Source organism: Pangasianodon hypophthalmus, chromosome 10 (genome assembly GCF_027358585.1).
Source record: "Pangasianodon hypophthalmus isolate fPanHyp1 chromosome 10, fPanHyp1.pri, whole genome shotgun sequence".
NCBI lineage: Eukaryota > Metazoa > Chordata > Actinopteri > Siluriformes > Pangasiidae > Pangasianodon > Pangasianodon hypophthalmus.
The window spans coordinates 9,557,977-9,578,501 of NC_069719.1; the positions used below are offsets into that span (position 1 = coordinate 9,557,977).

The 20,525-nt window shown below is 37.4% G+C and overlaps 2 protein-coding genes across 8 annotated transcripts in view; both read left to right on the top strand.

The window, feature by feature from the left end:
• myt1lb (myelin transcription factor 1-like, b) overlaps positions 1–5,259 on the top strand; it is a 110,261-nt gene extending 105,002 nt beyond the window's left edge. For all 7 annotated transcript variants that reach the window (XM_034308316.2, XM_053237480.1, XM_053237479.1 and 4 more), the window contains 2 exons: positions 35–97; positions 1,828–5,259. In XM_034308316.2, coding sequence (XP_034164207.1) covers positions 35–97; positions 1,828–1,968 — 204 coding nt within the window. In that variant the 3' untranslated portion in view covers positions 1,969–5,259. The remainder of the gene's footprint in view (positions 1–34; positions 98–1,827) is intronic.
• A 753-nt stretch (positions 5,260–6,012) lies between these two features.
• Positions 6,013–20,525, top strand: part of LOC113538688 (peroxidasin) — a 55,474-nt gene continuing 40,961 nt past the window's right edge. Inside the window, exon 1 of the mRNA XM_026933958.3 lies at positions 6,013–6,400. Within this exon, the coding sequence (XP_026789759.3) occupies positions 6,216–6,400 (185 nt within the window). The 5' untranslated portion in view covers positions 6,013–6,215. The remainder of the gene's footprint in view (positions 6,401–20,525) is intronic.

A 20,525-nucleotide genomic window follows, 5' to 3' on the forward strand; every position in this document is an offset into this window, starting at 1 on the left:
CAGTAGGCTAATAGATCTCTGCCTTCCTCTCTAGAAACCGCCGCTACACAAAGAGCCTCCGATTAGAAATAACAGCTGTTTACAGTTGCATCAGCGAGTAAGGAAATCATTTTCACAGTCTACTGCTGTCCTGCTCTTTTGTTTCCTTCATCCTTTCCATACTCTCTAATCTTTCCAAAACTATTTGCATGGCTTTTTAACAGAAGTATTGTTTATAGTGGTATAGCTAATTTAATTTACATGCATTGTTGTGGTAAATGGAGCATGATTTGGTACAGTGATTTGCACAAGTCAGTGCAAAAGACATAAATGAGCTTAGTTCTCAGCTGTATTTGTGCTTGTGGTGTTCCAATTACTACTTCATATATGCAGATTTGCTAGTTTGTTAGTTACCAGATGGGCAACTCATTGTATGTATGCATATGTATGTGCCCAATGTATTGATGAATCATTTGATGAATCATGAATCCTTTGATGAATCGTGTATCATTTAATCATTAGTAAATTATTTGATGAATCATGAGTCATTTGATGAATCATGAGTAATTTAATGACTCATGTGTCATTTAAGGACTCATGAATCATTTAACGATTCATGAGTCACTTGAAGAATTGTGAATCACTTGATGAATCATGAATTATTTGATGAATCATAACTCATTTCATGCCATTGCTTAGTGAAAATATTGGTCTCCATAATCATGATAAATCATCTTTACATCACGTTATTACTGTACATTATCACTTTTGCATATTTTTTGTTTCCATGCTTTCATTCACTTACTGATTCATTTGAAGTTTAAACATGTAACAAGAACAGCCGACATTTACAACCCTGCATAATGAGCTCCCTCTCTTCATTGTTTTAGTCTCTTTGAGTGAAAAATGGACAATCCAATACAATACTCCAAAAGAATATAACAGTGGTTCTCAAAGTGGGATCCGGCATAGCCATCCGGTCTGTGATTTTGTTATTTTTATTTTTATTCTTATTATTAGTTACAGTGGTGGAAATCATAACTCACAATTATCAAAGCTGTTTATCAATGAGTTCTTATAGTTATTAGCCAGTTTGACTGGTCACCTGAATTCAATTTGGGTTTAATACAAATCTCAATAATTCAAAAATAAATATATATAATGTCCACTTATTCCTAACGTGTTGAGTGGAAAGTTCCAGAATAAAAAGCTCTATGGCTCCAATAAATAGCCAGATGCTCATTTTACAGTTAAAGTGGTCCCTGGCTGCAAAAAAATTGAGAACCACTGCAATACAATAAAAAAGCAAGTGAAAACAAGCAAAGTACGTACATCAGACTGGAAGTGCTACTGGGCAAAATATTCTTAAACTATAATGAGATGGTTTATACCATTTAAGTGATGGAAATATCATCCTCTAAAAACATTTTTTTTAATCCTTTTTTATCCTGTCACTGCTTAGCCTTGAGAAAGATCCAGTTTCTTGATTTTGTATGATTATGTTAGAAGAGAAAAGACAAAATAGATATAGTGTTGCCATGATATTGTGGTGCAGCCATATTGCTTATAGTTTTGATGTGTGTGCATGTTCTCCATCTTTACATCATTCCTTTCTGACATCTAATCATACTGTAGATGAACACTATAGACCAATGAGGATCCTGACCACCATTTTATCTCTTCTATCAGTCTTACACTCCACATATTCCTCTTTCCCTTCAAGTGACACTCTTCATGTGATCACATAAAAGCCGATGACAGTTTGTGTGATGTTCTGAGATGTGTTTGCAGTACATCATCTCTGTGTCTGTTCTTCACCATTATAATCTTTCCTCTGTGTGTTCACAGGATCCAATAAACGAACAGAACTTCGACGCCTACGTGACGACTCTGACAGATATGTACACAAATCAAGAGCAGTACCAGAGTCCAGAGAACAAAGCGCTGCTGGAGAATATAAAACAAGCAGTACAAGGAATCCAAGTCTAGCCACTCAGCAAACCTCAGAGCAAGGGGAAAGAAGGGGACGATTAGGAAACAGGAGAAATGGGATTGAGATTGCCTCATGGTTTGCTGCTGTAATTTAGCAGACAGTGTTAAATATTCACATACGTTCTTTAAAAAAAAAAAAAGTGTTATGCTTACAATTCATGATTTTTAATTTCTCTTTATTTTTGGTCTTGCTTTGAAAAATATTTAATGGCAAAATAGTTTTTGAAAACATTTTGTACGTTTTCATATGAGCTCACATAGTGTGATGTAACATTTCTAGCTGCTCATGTATGCACATTTTAGTGTATATTTCTGAACAGTAAGGCAAACAATATTGGATATACATTCTTTTTTAATGCTTGCTGATTTAAAAAAAAGGATTTTAGTTTGAGAAAGCTAAACAACTGCATCAAAATAATGGACATGCAAGGATACACTGAGTGTATCTCTTTTATACCAGTTTATTATACAGTAGAACAATGTACCTGTTTATTTAAAAAAAAAAAAAAAAGGTGTATTAGGTATATTGATCTAGTAATTAATAAACTGGGAACTCAGTGTATATTGAATTTTTCAACCATTTTCTCCTCGGTGAATAATTTTTTGGGGAATTTTATGTGCAGATTGTGAAAAAGGACAGACTGCGGTTTATTTTGAAGCTATGCTTGAGGAGTTTTATTATTGGCACCTGTACATGGTGGGTAGCTGAATACTTGATGAAAACAAACAGCGAAAGGAAATCAACGTGATGTATGAATGTCGCAGTTCTATTGTAAACATCATGACACGGAAACCTAATGGTGGAAGTCCCAGAACTTAGCAATGAACATTATCTGATTTTGTGTTGGTAAAGAGCTTTTGTCATTAAATCTGCATTAGTGTAATGGCAGCAGAGGTTCGCCCCAGCGTCAGTGTTCATTTAGCCTGATCCGTATATCAGTAGCACGAGTCTCCCATCATATCAGCAATATACGTCTTGACAACATTTATGGCGATGAGCAGCAATCTGTGGGGAAAAAACAGTTGGGCTATATGCAATTTCCTGTTTGTAGACATTAGTGGGGAAACAAATGAAACTTTTTACTGTATGTAAATGATTGATTTTTTTATATAAATCTTGTAATACAAAATTTTTCAACAGGGGTATAGTATACTTGGACATTAAATTTAGAGGCAAGCAGTGATTTGTGAGATCCATTTCCTTTATTTTTGACTTTGCACGGGGACACCTTTGTTTCCATGTTCTGATGGTTTTACATAAACTAAAGCAGTACTTGGGAAATGGAAAAAGAAGGGTTTTGTAGAATAAATATATATAAATATAATTTATGAAAGCGGGACTAACAGGGTCATTGTCCCCACTTATGTGCCAGTAGACTATTTGCACTTGTCCTAAAGATATATAATTACTAAATACTGGAGGTGTGCAATCTCCAGGTGTCTCTTCGGCACACAATTGGAACGCGTTATGTCAAGGATGTTCAATTGTATCAGAAGGAGACTGCAGGGAATCTGAATAAAAATGAGGACAATATCTTTACCAGTAATAGTATGACTTTTTTGGTATTTCTTTTTTTTTTTTTTTTTTTTTTTGTATCATCTATAATCATTACAAATCCCCAGCTGCACTTTATGTCTATCACTGTACAAAATCATTTAACAAGAAAAATGTAAAAGAAAAGAAAAACAATACTAATAATAATAATACAAGGAGGAAAATCCCAGTATAAAAGGGCAGGAAGATGGAGTCAGAAGTAGAATTTGCAGGATGTTGTAATCCTACTGTATGTCTAGTTTCTCTCACATTTTGTTAAGTAGCAGCCATGTTAATACTTTGCCTTCTGGGGGGAATGCGAAGGTGCTTGTCTTTCACCTGATCTCCACTGTTGTACAGCTCTGTCCTCTTTCAGGACGCCATCCTCCATAACCGCATACGCCTTTCATCACAGCATTGTGTCTGCAGCTTTTTGCCAATATAGTAATGCTTTCAATAGAATAATAGCTAGTATCAGTTTTTTGAATAAATTATTGTTATCAGTACAATGGAAAAAGGATTTAAAGCACAACCACGCTGCTCATCTACTGTTGCTACATTGATATCGAATAATTAAAAAAAAATATATCTGTGACTATTTACCTTGGGAAAAACAAAAAAAGGTGTCACATATTAGAATGCTGAACTTTCATATGAATTATTGTGAATTCATCAGAGTTTATTTATTTTAACTTCCTTTGATTTCAAGGTTGATTTGAGTACTCATCGATGAAGACAGGATTTTGTATAAACTATTGTGCTCTCTGTGGAACTGAAGTTTGATTTATTTTTGTACAACACAGCATGAATTTGTTGACGTCTTAATTTTGCTATAAATGTGTAAGATCACAAGTTGCTGTGATATTTTTTTTGTTTGTTTGTTTCTTTTATTTCATTTTTAAATTGTGGAATTTGTACAACTTTTGTCATGCTGGATGTTGACACATCTTACTCTGAATAAAGAAAAATTGTGTTGCCACAGTATTGTATAACCAATATCATTCAAACATCTGAGATAATACAACAGGAAATGGGTTGTATACACATGCTAAACATTTTAACCACACTTGTAGAAACCTTTTCTTTTTACAACACAGCTCTAGTGAATTCTGGCTGTGTGTAAACTGATTGAAAAAAAAAAAAACCTCAAATCAGTCATTTTAGGTGGCTATTGCATTTATTATAGAGTTTGGTTTTCATCCACCAGAGGGCAGCAGAACCTTACATATTATCCCTGCTTCATCAGGTAAAAGATTCTGATTGCTGTGAAGGTGTCAAAGTCTTATTTCTGAATACAAAATACAAAAGCAAATAAACTGAGAATCACACAAGCCAGCACAAATTCCTTTTTCTCTCATCTTTTCACTGATAAATGCAATGAGTTATGCAATTAGCCTGCTGCCATTCCATAGTCACCCACATGATCTGGTTACTCCCTCATCACACTGTGGTATAAAAAGCAGAAAGCATTAATCATGAATCATTAAATAAACTCACATTACTCCAAAAATCTTCAAGGAATGCATCTTGATGGTAATGCCAGTACACCATTCACACATTCTTTCACACTTTAGCGTAGCCAATCCGCCTATCAGTGTGTGTTTGGGAGGTGGGAGGAAACCGGAGAACCCGGAGGAAACCCACATGGACATGGAGAGCATGTGAAACTTCACACCAGCAGTAACCTGAACTCAGGATCAAACCAGGGATCCTAGAGCTACGAGGCCACAACACTACCCACTAAATAGGCCTTTTAAGATATACGTTTCATCATAGGAACAGTCACAGGGAGTCATAGGAAGTATTCATTTGTGGTGGCTATTCCCTGTCAGGAGGCAAGTGAACAACTGTAATACAACAACAATAATAATAATAATAATAATAATAATAATAATAATATTACATACAGAAGAACCAGCCAATGTTTTCACCTCCTACTTTGCTTGCACAGTTGATGAAGGACTTTTTTCTCCAACGTTTTTATCTGTTTCTCTGGACACTTTTTGTTCTTTGCTTAACTTTTACAACAGCTACAGTAATTGCTTAAATACGCTGCAGCTACTCCCTGGATTCCTCTTCAGATTCATATACAGTTTACTACATATGGCTGATAAATAATATAAATAAAAGTATATGAATATATACAAATAATTATTATTATTATTATTATTATTATTATTATTGTTATTATTATTATACACACCTTAGAGTTAGGATTTTCTACATTTAAATGCAAACCCCTGCAATAACCCAATTATATCTCATTAAGTAAAGGAGAATTAAAAAAAAAAGAAAGAAAAGAAAAAAGGTAATATTTAAAATATTAATGTACGGGTTGTTAGTTCTGGTTAAGTGGGTGGGACTTATAACTGGAATCAGCCAATCAACAGTAGCGCATGTGAGAGAGCGCTGATTGGTTGCTCAGTCTGTCTGTCTGGTGTGTAACACTGCCCTACTTTCTCCGTGTAGGAGCGCGGTGTGTGAGAGACAGAGGGAGAGAGAGAGAGAGAGTCAGTGTGTATGTGTGTGTGTGAGAGAGAGAGAGAGAGAGAGAGAGAGTAAGTGTGTGTGTGTGTGTGTGTGTGTGTGTGTGTGAGTGAGAGAGAGTCAGTGTATGTGCATTTCCAGCTGAACCGCTGCAGGGTTTAGTGGGCAGGAGCAGGCTGACCGGACCGTGTGTGTTCATGCTCCGGAGGTTTAGCAGTTGGTCATGGCGCTGTGGACGGACCGAGCCTTGCCTTGGGTTATCAGTGTGCTCGGTGTGTTAGTTCTGGCACCGGCTCCGGTTCCGGTTCTGTCGTGTCCGAGCCGCTGTCTGTGTTTCCGCACCACAGTCAGATGTATGCACTTAAACCTGGAAACGGTGCCCAGCGTCTCGCCTCAGACCTCTATCCTGTGAGTACTCGACCTCTTCTCAAAAACACTGAAGCCTGAAAAGTTTCCTCTTGTTTGTTTGTTTTTGTTTATTTCTGTTGTATTACAATTATTAAAACTGCAGAAAGTCTCTAAAGGAGGTTGAATAGTTTCTGTCTGAAGGCAGCCTCCCTTTTCTGTGTGCTAAAGTTATTAGCACTAACTATCCAGATTTCAGTCAGAAGTTAGCTTTAGCACCTGAGGCTCTGAAAGTGAGGTACCATTATGTGCGTATATTTTATCCAACATTATCAAATTAACAGGTTTCTCCTCACACTGAAAAATATTTACATTTTTTAAAGGTTTGTTAGGTTTCAAAACTATCCATCCTTTATAAGAAATACATTCTGTGTTGTCTGTTTTAAGGGTTTTCAAACTTTATGTAGCCAGGGACCTCTTCACTGTAAACAAACAAACAAACAAACAAAAATAATGTGTAATAAAAATGTTATTCCCCAAATATAAGCCAACTAATCAAATATTTGGCAGTTCATTTATTGGAGGCATTTCGTCCCTAAGCTTTCCACCCATAGAACCCATATGTATTAAAAGAATCATAAGATTTCCATTTTCCACAGTGTATACACATAATTCTATTAATGTCAGATTGTGATTTTCATTGCTGTAATGAAATCACACACACCCCTGGTTCTGTCTGATCCACTTCATAAAAAAGTGGCCATGGTACTGTATATCCCTTATCCATCGTAATAGTCTATCGCCAGTGTTTCTTCTTTCTGCTCATATTCCTGAGTGCTCATGTTTCCAAAACCAGTGAAATGTCTAGGCAATATTTGCACATACTAAGAGACTAAAACTGCTCAAGTAATTTGCTTAAAAAAAAAGTTTAGCCTACTGCACAGCTGCTGCTTCAACTTTCAGCCTCAACCAACTGCTTAGAAAACAAAACAACAGCAATTAGTAACCTAAAACCCGGTCGAAATGGGAGTGTGACCTTAGGGGTCATAGTCTCCTCCACCGACTTCAGCTCAGCGTGATTGCGTTATTAATTGTTAGTCTTTTAGATGTCAAGAGGATGCCGTGAACCGCACGAAACGATTGTGTGAATGTCACGTTAGAATCCAAAATGAAACTGATTTAAGATTCAGAACATTACAGTTTCTTTCCATGATTTGTGTTAGACTGCACCTGGGAATGGGTTCAGCTTCTGTTTTTGTGACACCAAGGTTTCCTCTCAATGGGTTGTGGGTTGGCGGTCGTTTGGGAGAATGGTGGCTTTATTCTATATTCTAGCAATATTTCATTTCCAAGAAAAACGAACATGAACCAGTTAGTTAGCTAGCGGACCTACTAATGTAATCGTCTAAGCAGTATGACATAGAATAATTAAATAACAAGACCATCTGACGAAATCATAAACTCAGATTAACTCCAGACATCTCTTGCCGGACAAGTAAGTAATTAATAAAACACAACTGGGCATGCTGGAAAGGAAAATAATCAACAATGGGGAGGCTCGAAATGGAGCGTAGTTACCGCTACTATCGCAAAGGTGATTATTTTCCTATAACGTCACATCCTGAAGTGCTTTATTCCTCTTATACCACAGCAATTTGCCAATGATTACATTATTTTATTTATTAAACAACAGCATATTGTACATTTTCTCTGTTTATCTATAGTTAATGTTGTAGATTGTCTGCAAAACAATTGATTTCCTGTTATCACTTACATTGTAATAGCTATAAAAAGTGGTTTTCTCACCAGCCTTCCTGTTTTCTCTCTTCTGAAGTTAGTAAGACAAAAAAGTTCAGCGTGTCATGTAAATTGAAAATATAACAATAGGGGTGGTAGTTTTATAAATGGAAAGATAACACACATACGTCAGCATGATGCTTGCAATCTGTGCATTTGGGAAAAATACACAAATTTTTGTCGTACGTGCGTATAATGTGTGATTTAAACTCGTCAGTGTTGTAAGGTGGTGTCTGGTTTGGTGGTGATTTATTAAATTTTCACACTCATGCCAAATTTACAACTTTCCTTGGCATTAACCTACTTTTTGGGGAGTTTAAACGCATTACACACGACTGACTGCAAAAAAACATCCATTACCAGTCATCCTAAACGATGTTGTGTCTTCCCATTTCGCAACAGCTTCATGTGTGGGATTAGTTTTTAAGTGAAGGGATGATGTTCTTATAAACTCCCCTGCCGAGTCAGAAAAGCATAGATGTTTCTGGCTTGTTAACGTGATAGCTAGCTGATGTTAAAGTAACTAGTTACACTTTCCGTAATCCATCGCCTTGGAAGAATGTTTTGAAATTGCCGCCTGAACATCCAGAAGCACTGTGGAATGTAATAGCACGTGCCATCACACGCCACACACACACACACACACACACCCGGACACACAGACACACACTGTACGTGTAACGCAGAGTGTAAAGTGTCACTCGGCATTCTTTCTGTCTCTTAGCACACTGCACGCACACACACACACACACACGCACACACAGGCACTCCACCAGATAAATGCTTATACAATCTGATGTTCTTTTTAGGCAATTTAAATTTGCAATATCAGGGAAAACAACTTTTTTTTTTAAATAGGTGCTGATATGAACGGAGCAGATTCAGTTAGCTGTCCTTGGTTCACTCTTGTGTATTAGTCTGGCAGGCATGTGGAATTATTGAGTCAAGCCGTGAGACTTTTAACTGCACACGAAACAGACGCCCTATTGTCTTGCATAATGTTTGCTACCCAAAGAGAAGAAAGTCAATGGAGCTGCATGCCCGATTTAGCCATAGGAAGGTCAGGGTGTTGAAGTCAGTGCTGGATCTTTCCATGCATTAGAAACGAGTGCCTGTTTAGACGAGACTGCATGAAATAAACAGCAAACCAGAGAGAGAGCACAACCCCCGGGCTCGAGTCTGAACCTTGAGCGTGTAATATGTTCCCCTTGCCGGATTTAATAGTCCCGTGTGATATCTGCATGCATTCGTTTCTCGTGCCCGTATACATCTGCACAAACAGAGGCTTCTATTCAGAGCACAAAGCTGCAAGCAAGCCCTGACTGTGGATAACACATCTGCAAAGAGGCCACCAGCTCTCAGACTCGGGCCACTTACAAGCGCACAAGGACTGAATCCGGGCCAGCTCCTGTAGCAGCGCTTCCTGGCTTATTACACCCTTATGCATTTGATCATTTTTATGATTGAGTGTTCTTTCCCTCTTGCTGCAGTTGCAGTGTGCTCTTCTGGAGATCCATGAAGTCGGAGCAGTTGTTACATGCTACATTTTACACGCCTGCAGGGTTTAACACACCACCTGTTGTGTGCTGTGTTTGTGCTCGTCGGGACACGAATGTGCCCGGGTCTCTTATCCCCAACCTCCTCCCACTCCACTTTCCAATTACTCTTCCCTAAATCGTACATTATACACACCAGTTGAAGAAACCCTTCCCTTGGGCACAGTGATTTAAGTCAGGAAAGAATGTAACCTTTAGACGTGATGGAAGTTCAGGTAGTTCAGGCAGCGTGTTATTTTATGATGTTGCGATGTGAAATTCCAGAGTGCTGTTGAATTCTCCATTCTGACTGGTCAGGAGGTGTTGATGAATTTTCTATAACACCAGTTCTGACAGTAATTCCATCTGTAAAGCAAATCATAATCAGGTTTCCGAACCACTATCCTTAAAAACTAAGTATTTTTGATATTTTTCCGAAGCATTTCACTGTAAAAGAAAAAATACGTAGCTAAAAACATGACACGCAGCTTTTTATTCAGTTAAACGCTACCACTTACATCTTAAATATAATGAAGAATAAAGTGTAAATGTTGTAAAATCAATCTTAACAAAAAAAAAGTCATGTCTCGTTATGTGGAAATATTTCCATTTCCAAACAAATCTTTTCCAAATCCAGTTCCAACTGTTCCATTTGTTACAGAATTTGTTCCTTTTTTTCCCTCCAGTATTTGCATTACTCAGCAGTGTAAGCAACCAGTGACAGCACTACACTCCTGGGCAAAAAAAATGGGCCAAGCGCAAAATGGCAAATATTAAGCTTTTAATGGTCTTAACAGCAAATCATTGGTCCGAAAATTAGCAAGAATGAAGCAAATGTACTCCTGAGAGCTCCTGTGCTACCATTTGCTCATTTACTTTTGCTCCAGTGAACTGTTTGGGGGAAATGCTAGAAACAGGGAAATTCACTTATATAGTCTTCTTGTACGCAAAGGTAAAATCATGATAATGATTAAAATGTTTGATGTAAAATTCAAACTAACACATGTCTGGGTGTACAAAAATATCTTCTGGGATTTTTTTTTTTTTTAAAAAAGATTAGTCATTATTTGGTTATCTGCCACACCTGGTGCAGCCCATCAAGGGCCACAAGGCTTAAACTGTTACTGTTAAACTATTAAAGAAATCAAAAGGAAAAGTTATCCCATACTAACTTCCTTTATCCTATTTGTTTAATTCTTGCTAATTTCCTGACCAATGATTTGTTGTTAAGACCATTAAAAGCTTAATATTTTGCCATTTTGGGTCTTGGCCCAGTTTTTTTTTTTTTTTTTGCCCAGGAGTCTAATGCTAGACGAGTGTAGGAACGGCAGAGTGGAGTAGTTTTTCACACAGGTTGCATGGTGTATTGGTGCACTATTGTTTGGAAAATGATTGTTTTCACTTTACAGGTTCTGGTCTGACAGTGTGATGAAGGATTCTCAGTCTGCCTCTGCTTTCTCAGGCCTGTTGCTTTTGGCCAAATCACAGATCATTGCTAGGACATCTAGCATTTTTTTATTATATCAATAATTTCATTGTGTAATGAAGTGTGGCTGTGATTGCAACCATATGCGTGATGTCATAGCATTATAGTCATAGTGTAGATGTTTTCAAGATATGTTTCATATCTTGAAACCATATATATTATGTTTTCTTTAAAATTGATGAAAAAAATTATCTATACACAATAACTGCATGCATTCATGACTGCTTTTTGATAATTCTGTAAACTGAACACCAGTGAAAGGCACTTTTAGTTTTCTTTCTTTTGTTTGGAAGTGACATTGAACAGAACTTTTACAAATGAGGACTAGAAAAATATAACATTGTCGTAATGGGGACAATATGAATACAAAATATAAAAAATAAACATTAGAACACAATGTACAACTTCAAGTTTCAGGAATCCAGTCAACAGAATTACCTCCCTTTTTAAGTACAAGTTCCTCATCTTTTAGTTGGGCTGATGCCTGTTGTGTGTCGGAGGGTTGCGGGGAGTTTCGCTCTGTGTCAAGCTCCTCTGTGCTTGTTTTTATTGAAGCACACTGCTAGTAGCTCCTAGCTCTGACCTTAGTGACGTAAATCGGCTGCCGAAAACGTGGCTTTTGCGATATTGGCGATATAGACGATATCAGGAAATATCTATCAATAGACATTTTTCTGTCATCCTCCAATATGTATTGCCATATCGCACAGCCCTATGTGTTAGCATGGTCACTTCTGAAGGACTGTAGGCTTTGTTTGTTATGATTTGCACCCTCCTATCCTCCACTGATGTGATATGATCAGCAATAGTGTAGGATCTGAAAAACCTGTCTGTCTTTGGGTCACATACCTTTTGCTTCTGCATTTTGCTGAGGTGTTATTTCTGTTCTTACAGAAGTGGACAGGTCAGTAGACAGATCAACATGCCTGGAACAAGCAGGTTATATAATCAGTTTTTCTTTCACTGTTGCCTGCTGGACGATCAAGTTCAGTAAAGTGGTCACTTGCGATATTTATGCTGCATTCGCCTTACCTTGAAAGTGTGAAGTCAGAGCTAACTGATGAGTAATGTATTCTTCTCCTTGCAGATTTATGTTGTAGATTTGACAGGTGATTATGTCTGTATGTTGATTGATCTACAGAAAATACTGTCTATGCAATAAACCTCCTATAAAGATAAGAAGTGCTACTTTGTTTACTGTTTAAGTTGTGAGCAGCCATGTTGATTTGACGTGACTTGCCAAACTCGGAGGAACTCTGAGTTAAAGAGGCCATCTCGAGTTCCCGAGTAGGAATTCCGAGTTTTCTTTGTTTTTCTCCCACTTGGAAGTTGGGAATTACGAGTTACAACCTCCAGTCGAATGCAGCATTATTTTATTCGTCCACCAACTCGACAAAAGTATTCCCTGTTTACTTTCCCAAAGAAAACTTTTCATTTTACATGTGTCTCCACTCTTCCGAAACCCGCCTCCTCTGACCCGACGACTCGGTCTGGCTGTTGGTTGAAACTGTTTTTACTAGCCATATTAATTAGCTTGAACGGATGCTAGACAGTCTTTCCAGAATCAGAAATATGTAGGGATGTGGAAAGAGTGACAAAGTGCAGTACAGCACAGTGTAGCCTAAAAACCCATTATATAATACTAATGCTAGCACAACACACAGTCCCCTCGCACTGAAACACTCTGAGTGAAAACGGAGACGCTAGTCAGACTCAAATAATCTTTTTACATGCCACAAGAGAACACCACAGCTCATAGCTGAACGTTAGCCAGAGAGGTTCTACCTTTGTGTTGAAGATATAAACATCAGACACATTATCAGGAGAGGATAAATAAAATCACCTGACTCCAGTATTAGCTTATTTTCCATAGTCTGTATTATTGTATGTAATTAGCTTACTTTTGAGTTATGTTAGTTTTTATGTAATTGGATTTCCGGGCTAGTATAACATGGAACTGGGAAAGCACACTGGAGCTTTCGCTTTCTCCGTAGGTAAACTAATGAACTTATGATTTGTCCATGCCTGTTTAATCTGTGTAGTGAATTATAGATGAGAAATGCACTGAAAATAAAATTGGTAATATCAGCTAATGGTACTGGCAGCTAATATCAGATGCTGTGCATGAAAAGAAGTGTTCAGCCATTTTGGTTAGTGCAGACACGTGTTGATATGGATGTTGTATGAGTGTTGAGTAAGGGACTGTTGGATAATGCTGGAGGTTCCCGGAGACGTGGTGCATAACAAACCAGTGGTACGAGTGAAAAAGAGCCAGCACAGAGTAATGGCTTGATTTGTGGCCACATTTATGACCCTTTAAAGCGGCGGCTTTAAAAGTCAGACCACTTCATTTAGCCAAAATTACGGTCAGGCGCCAACGGCCTTTCTTGTTTCACCACCTTTTATTTATCCCATTCTGAATTGGGTCGTCTTTCTGAAACAGATGGTCCAGTCAGAGTGAGTCAGACAAAGAGAAGCAGCATTGTGTGCAATCTGCTGCAGTCAGGCTTTGTCAGGAGCTCATCCTCCACAGCATTGTGGAATGCCAAGCCAGAAAAATCCCTAAAGCTTTGCTAATTTGCACGGGGGCATAGTCAGAGGGGCGATGGTTATGGAAAGAAGCGCTCCCGGCCTCTCTCTTCTTGTGTGCCTGAGTAAAATATGTAAAATATATGCGACACTTTTTATACGATGTTTTTATAGAATTGACCGTAAATCCAAACACAGTATACAGGATCTTGTAAAGGATGTAAAATTAAGGTTGTGTCATCCAAATGCACTTCACCAGAGACATGTTTTTGGACGCCATGAACACCTTGAACGTATTAAATCGTTTTGTTGTGAATGATTCACATCATGTCATGTGCTGCATCATTCCCTCAAGCTATTCCCCGCTCCAGCATTTGCATGCGAATGTAACTTGTAATGCATGTTTCCCAAATAGTTACAACTCCAGAGACTTTGCTTGGAGTAGACTGGTACGCTGGGAATGTTCCTGCTCTATGTGGGAGGCAGTTTTATTCTTGTTTAGTTTGACATCATCAATCTATGATTGCCTAGATGATCCTTCTGCACCACCTGTTTGTGTGAAAGCCCAAATTAACATTTTATGGTGCTTCACACATGGCAAACAAATGTTCACCAGTGCTGAAATGACAGGCTTCATAGCACGTATTTTAAAAGCAGTTACACTGAATTATTACGAGTGTAACAGTAGGCAAAATTCTAAATCCAATTCAATATGATACAGTCACGTCTCGATTAAATGCACTTTCTGTACAGCAAAAATAAGCTAGTGTATGTTACTCTTAATTGGCACAATTTTTCGCTCCACCACTCATTGACTCTCAGCGTTGAAACTTACTGGGAAGCCAAAGTGCACCTGTACACCAAGCCATAAAGATTTTGGTGGACTCTTCCAGCTCCTGCTAACTGTTCCTGTTTTTCACAAGCTAATAAGCTAGTACGGTAGACACTCCTGATTTGAAATAAACGGGAGGTTACTTTTTTCAGAAAAAGGAGTATGGGCTTGGTTAAGTTTAAATATTTGTTAGACATCACCTAATATAAGCTGTTATAACAAATAGCCTACTTTATTCCGCAGAGTGTTAAATGTGTTGTTTGATTGACAGACATATTGAACTCAGATGGAATATGTTGGCAAGACTTCGCAAAGTAACAAATAGAAGCTTGTGCTTACAAAGTCTGTAAACAGGAAGCAAACAGGATGCGAGCAAATGGGTAAGAATCCCGGGGATTTTGACCTCTGCTTTAGGTTTTCCAGCACGGGAAAGTCTTCAGGAGGCCAGAGGTTGTGGTTTCTTGGTAACAAGCTGCAGTTTTTTGTGTTTTTAGCTGAGAGAGAGAGAGGCTGGTGAGGGATTAGCTGTTTATAGCTGTTATATCGTAAGTGATAACAGGAACTATCTTGTTTTGCAAAATTGTAAATTGAAAGAAAGTTAAAATTAAATATTTTAGTTGTTGCAATTTCTGTGGTATAAAAAGAATAAAACACTTAGAATAGAATAGAATATCACTTTATTAATCCCACCAAGGGGAAATTCATTTTGTCACAGCAGCAGACAATAAATAAATAAGTACATAAATAGACAAAATAAGTACAAGTTCAAAAATCAGCTTCAGAGTGGTAACAGTAGCTCAACTTATTTTCCTGAATGCCCTGATTGTTTTATTAATTAACTGTTTTATTAATTGAATTCTGTTTTCGAAAATGAAGTTGAACCCAAGGCTTATAACTACTAAAGCAACGCCTGCACACAGGCAAGGTAGCACATTGTTTAATCATTTATATCCAGTTTAAATGGTGACCTTTGCTATCTCAAACTGGACCCTCACACCAGCTCCGTTTTTTTTTTTTTCAAAACGCCTCAGAAGATTTGCACGGCATTGTGTTATCATTCACTAAGAGCTTTATCATACAGACGTCGGAATGGTAGAATTTCCTCTAAGGGATCCCTTTGGCAGGCAGCAGAGCTACAAGAAGCAGAGCTGCTGCATCCTGTTTTTAACTGTTGTCATGGACTGACTTTGGATCACGTCACAGTCTTATTCCCCAGAAGCCTTCATTTCAGGGAAGATATGCTTGAAATGTGTTATGACTTCAGAAATCAGGCTAGAGTTAACATTATCAGGATTGCAGAGATGTTATCTTTGGGTTGGAGGAATATTGATGTCATGCTCGGTGAATATTTAGTGTTCAGCATAACGCAGTTTATTTGCTTCTTGAGTTTTTGGCCATAAGATTATGCAGGTAAAGAGTTGTTAATTGTTTTTGTTGTTGTTGTTTTTTTCTAGTTTGAAACAGCAGAATGACGATGCAGTGAGTCAGGAACTAGGTGTAATTCTTGGATCAACACCTGTTACTTTATTCACACAAACTTTCCTTCTAATAAACATTCTACCAATCATATTTTCAAAATAGTCCCTGTGTAATTACGAAGATAGCTAGTAATAAATTCTGTAGCTGGTGGGCTCTTATTTAGGACACAAATATTAAAATATGTAAATGTATTTCTGTGCCAAAGAAGCTGATTCACCTTCTTGAGGATAATGTTATATCATTTCTCCATAGAGACTAGGCTAATCCATGTTATGGTGGTTTACGAACGACACCCTTTGCCATCATTTCCAGCTAAATGCTTCCACACAGACCGTGCTTATTAATACTGGGAAAGATACTAACACGATTTTGTGATCATTTTTGAGGCCATTGGTTTGTATTGTTGACTCTATCCTATTGCATATAAAGTCAAAACCTGTATATTAAATTGCTCTTTGTAGATTTCTTTCACATTTCATGCGTTACATAGGCCTATTCAGAGTTAAATGTCCTTTATAGGTTTGTTCAATATTGATTTTTGGAACTTCACTTCATTTTTCCATGGGAAAAAATCACAGTAAATTAGATTGAAAAAATAGATATGCAGAACCAAAGACAGAAAACAAGCATTTCCTCCATTTCAGGCTTAAGACGAGTAGGAGAGGGCGTAATAATATTACCAGCTGTATAGTCGGAAGTGTTTGCCAGCAGCTGCAGTTGCGAAAAGCTGGCTGGTGGATTTTTAGGTGATTCCTCAGTAATACGCAGTAAACAATAATCAGAATGTTTTTTTTTTGCTTTCGAAAGTGAAAGTGCCATGTTTGAGCATTTTAGGCCATTTTTCTGTGGCATAGTTGTCTAATATTAGTCAAATATACATTGATTATTATTTCATATTAATGAACATTTTTAATTTAACTTTGACAGAAAGCAAGGCGACCACGCGAGTTTAGTCTAACATGAGGGAGCGCGTGAGACATAAGGAAGGGGGCGGGGCTACCAGATAATACTGAGGTCAAAACACCAGTGCAAATCATTTCAGATTCATATACTGACTGGCTCATCTGCCATTTAATTGGGGAGTGAAATGCTGCTCTTTTGGCAGATTTTTGAGTGATAACTTGTGGTAATTTACACGGATGTTAAATTGCGGAGCTCCTACACAAAATCCGTAAAAGGCTGGCAGGTCTGGTGATGTAATATACCTGGAGTCATGGAATATCCTGGCCATGCAATATCACAATAAAGTTTTAATGTAGAATAAGCATAGTTTTTTGTATTTTCTGCTTCAATTTTCATTTATTTTCATTTATATATATATTTAGAATGTTCATAACCTAGGCAACAAATAAAAGATATACATTTATACATGTATCATGTGGACAAATCAGAAATTTATTAGCTAGACTACCGGAAGAAGCTCCAGCGTGCTGCTCAGTCCCATGTTTTGGTTGAATAGGCTAAATAGTGGTAGCTAATGTAATGTAATATAATAAAATATGGTGAGCTATTTAGCTAGTTAAGTCTATTAATAGACACTAATGCAAATTAACAAGTTTACGATCATTATCGTTTTATAACAACGTTTCTAATGTAGCATGTTTGCAAATTCAAGTCTGGCTAGCTTCTTAATTTTCAGCGAGGTGACAGTGTAGTGACTTTATTTTGCTCAGTTTCATCAGTGTCTCCACATAGGTGCATGTTTCTCGTTCTGAAAAGATGCCATCCATGCACGCTAATTAATCCGCCTAGTAAAACTGTTCAACAGTTATCCAAATTGCGCCTCAGCGGATGTATGTAGTGCAGAGGGCAGTGGGAATAAGAACAAGTAACTTGTGCTATAGTTACCGATTGAAGGTGCGTCACACCACTGTTAAACACATTGCGTTTGAACATGCACACCAAATGAAAAGTTTTGTTATGCAGAAGTCAATAGGGATTAGTTTTCTTTTTCCTGGTTGTTGAACCTACTTGTCCACCAGGCAACTATGAGTAACTGATTATACATATATACACACACACAATAGTACCCTTATTAATATAAAGTGCTTCTGACTGGCAGACCTGGCACAGGTCAAGTGCCAAGCATGCACAAACCTCGTCTGAATCACTGAGTCACAACCTCTCCGAATCTAATCTCACCCAGTCCCACCCTGTGCTCCAACATACTGCTATGTTGTCTAAAGCTGGGTCAGCTGTAGGTATTTATTCAGCTAGACTTCATATGTTTTAAGCATTAATAGCACTTCTATTAGCTGTATCTTATCAGCTGTGCTTACAGCTATGGATAGTCTATTCTGTGTTTCACAGGATTGTGTGCTATTTTGAAAGACTTCTCCATAACCTCTTTGCTAGTTGGATGTGCAGAGCTTCTCACACACGAAGAAGTGTGCTACCTGAAACTTAAAAAATATTTTGCACACATTTCATTTTGAACACCAATCCAGTTTTTTTGTGGAACAGGCTGTACATATATATATATATATATATATATATATATATATATATATATATATATATATATATATATATGTATACACACACACATACACATTCAATTGTCTTCACAGATACTGATAGTATTTCTGTGTTAGTAATTTTCTCAGATGTCCTACAGGCTGAATGTAGTGGCATAGAGTGTGGCTACAATATGTGTGACTTCATTCCTAGCACTTTCATGTTAATTCAGGCTGGCCAGCAAAATAAGTACACAATGTTTTTTTTTTTGTTTTTTTCTCTCCTTTTTTTTCCTAGGATCATACATAATCGGTGGAAGGTGGCCACCAGTCGTAACCACTGCTAGTGTATGAGTTCTTGCCAGTAGTGTGATTCATTGAGGGACAGTCTAACTGTTTAAGCCAAATTCTCTAGTCACTTTGAAAGGTGATTTACGGTAAGTGTTGTAAAACACATAGCCATTCACTTCCGCCTGATATGGTTAATTGCAGGTTATATTTAGCTACACGTTGGCAGTTTGCCCATTCTCTGTCCTCACAGTGTCCTCGCTGGGGAAAATAAAAAGCAAATAGGTGACGCATTCAGCTTTACGTCCAATACAGCGGGAGTAATTTATAACCCAGCTGCTTTTAGACACCTGAAGAGCTCAGAGAGATGCCATTCCACCCCCATGATGGCAACTATATAAGAAGGTTTAGTTTCCTTATTCATGGTGTCAACAAAACATTCATTTATTCCTTACATTTAGAGCACTGCAAAGGTAAGGAGTGAAATAAATTCACATATTTTACCAGTTCATAATTCTGTAATCAAAGTGTTAATGTTTGTACACAATGATAGAGGAATACTTCATTCTTCTTAAGCACAATGTTTCTGCTCTTTCTGTAACTGATATAATTCCTTTTGCACTATCTTTGTGTATTGTGATTATACTCTGGTATATTATATGCAAGTTTTGCACGAAAACTGTCCTACCGTTTTCATAATTTCACAAACGTGGACGTCATGGTTAGAGTCTGAAAATGATTTCAACCACTGAATATTGTTTCTGCCCAAGAAGAGGATCAGGATGGCCTCAGGATGGGGTTTAAAACCACAATACAAAAGATTTGCGAACCTTGTATAGAAAAGGTTTGTGTTGTGTGTGAAGCCATATTCTCAGTTGTTTCCTCTCCTGATAAGCCACCATCACAGGCCTCACTGTAAACACTGCAGGGATCTCTGAATGGAATAATGATATTCTTATTACACACAATACCACATTGTCTTTAAGCCTCCTTAAGGCAACTATTTAGCCAAGGCAGTTTCCTCATGGTGTAACCTATACAACACAAAAAGCTTCAACCTCAACCATGCTGAAACAATCGGTTTTCATAACTCACATTTAGGAAACATTCCAGTGAATATCAGCGTCGTTTAAAGCTGAAGTTGTTCTGCCTTTCCAAGATAATGTCATTTTTAAATCACCAGATTTTTACATGTTATCAGAAATAAGATAAAAGTGTGTTTAGAGACAATCAGTGTGTTGCTGATTATCTGGGTAATGTAGTTGAAGCATATTTACAGGTACATATTATTTCAGCAATTTTATATTATTGTGCTTGTTCTATTGTTATTGTTTCTATAGTAACAGCGCATTCACAGGAACTATGACCGACACGCCACATAATCTAAGATTAATAATAAACAGGTTTATAATTATACACAAAATAAAGCGTATAATTGTTGCTATGGTAAAGCTTTCTGTAAGGAGAGGTTTAATTAATCTTGTGCTTTCCGGTTTCTTAGTAATATACAAGGTTTTTTTGTCTTCTTGATTTCAAGACAGTAGAAAAAATGGAGGCTGGTGAGCAGCCGATTGTTTATAGCGACTATAACACAAGTGACTACAGGAACTAGCTTATTTTGTCAATGTTCCATAAATGTAAATATAACTATAAATGTATAAAACATGTGAAGTGTCATATATACCTGGATCACATGTACTGCAGAATTAGCTACAGTGTACTGCAGTAATAATGATAGATGGAGTGAAATTTAAGCATAATGCGTAAAGCCTAAAGACAAACAGGA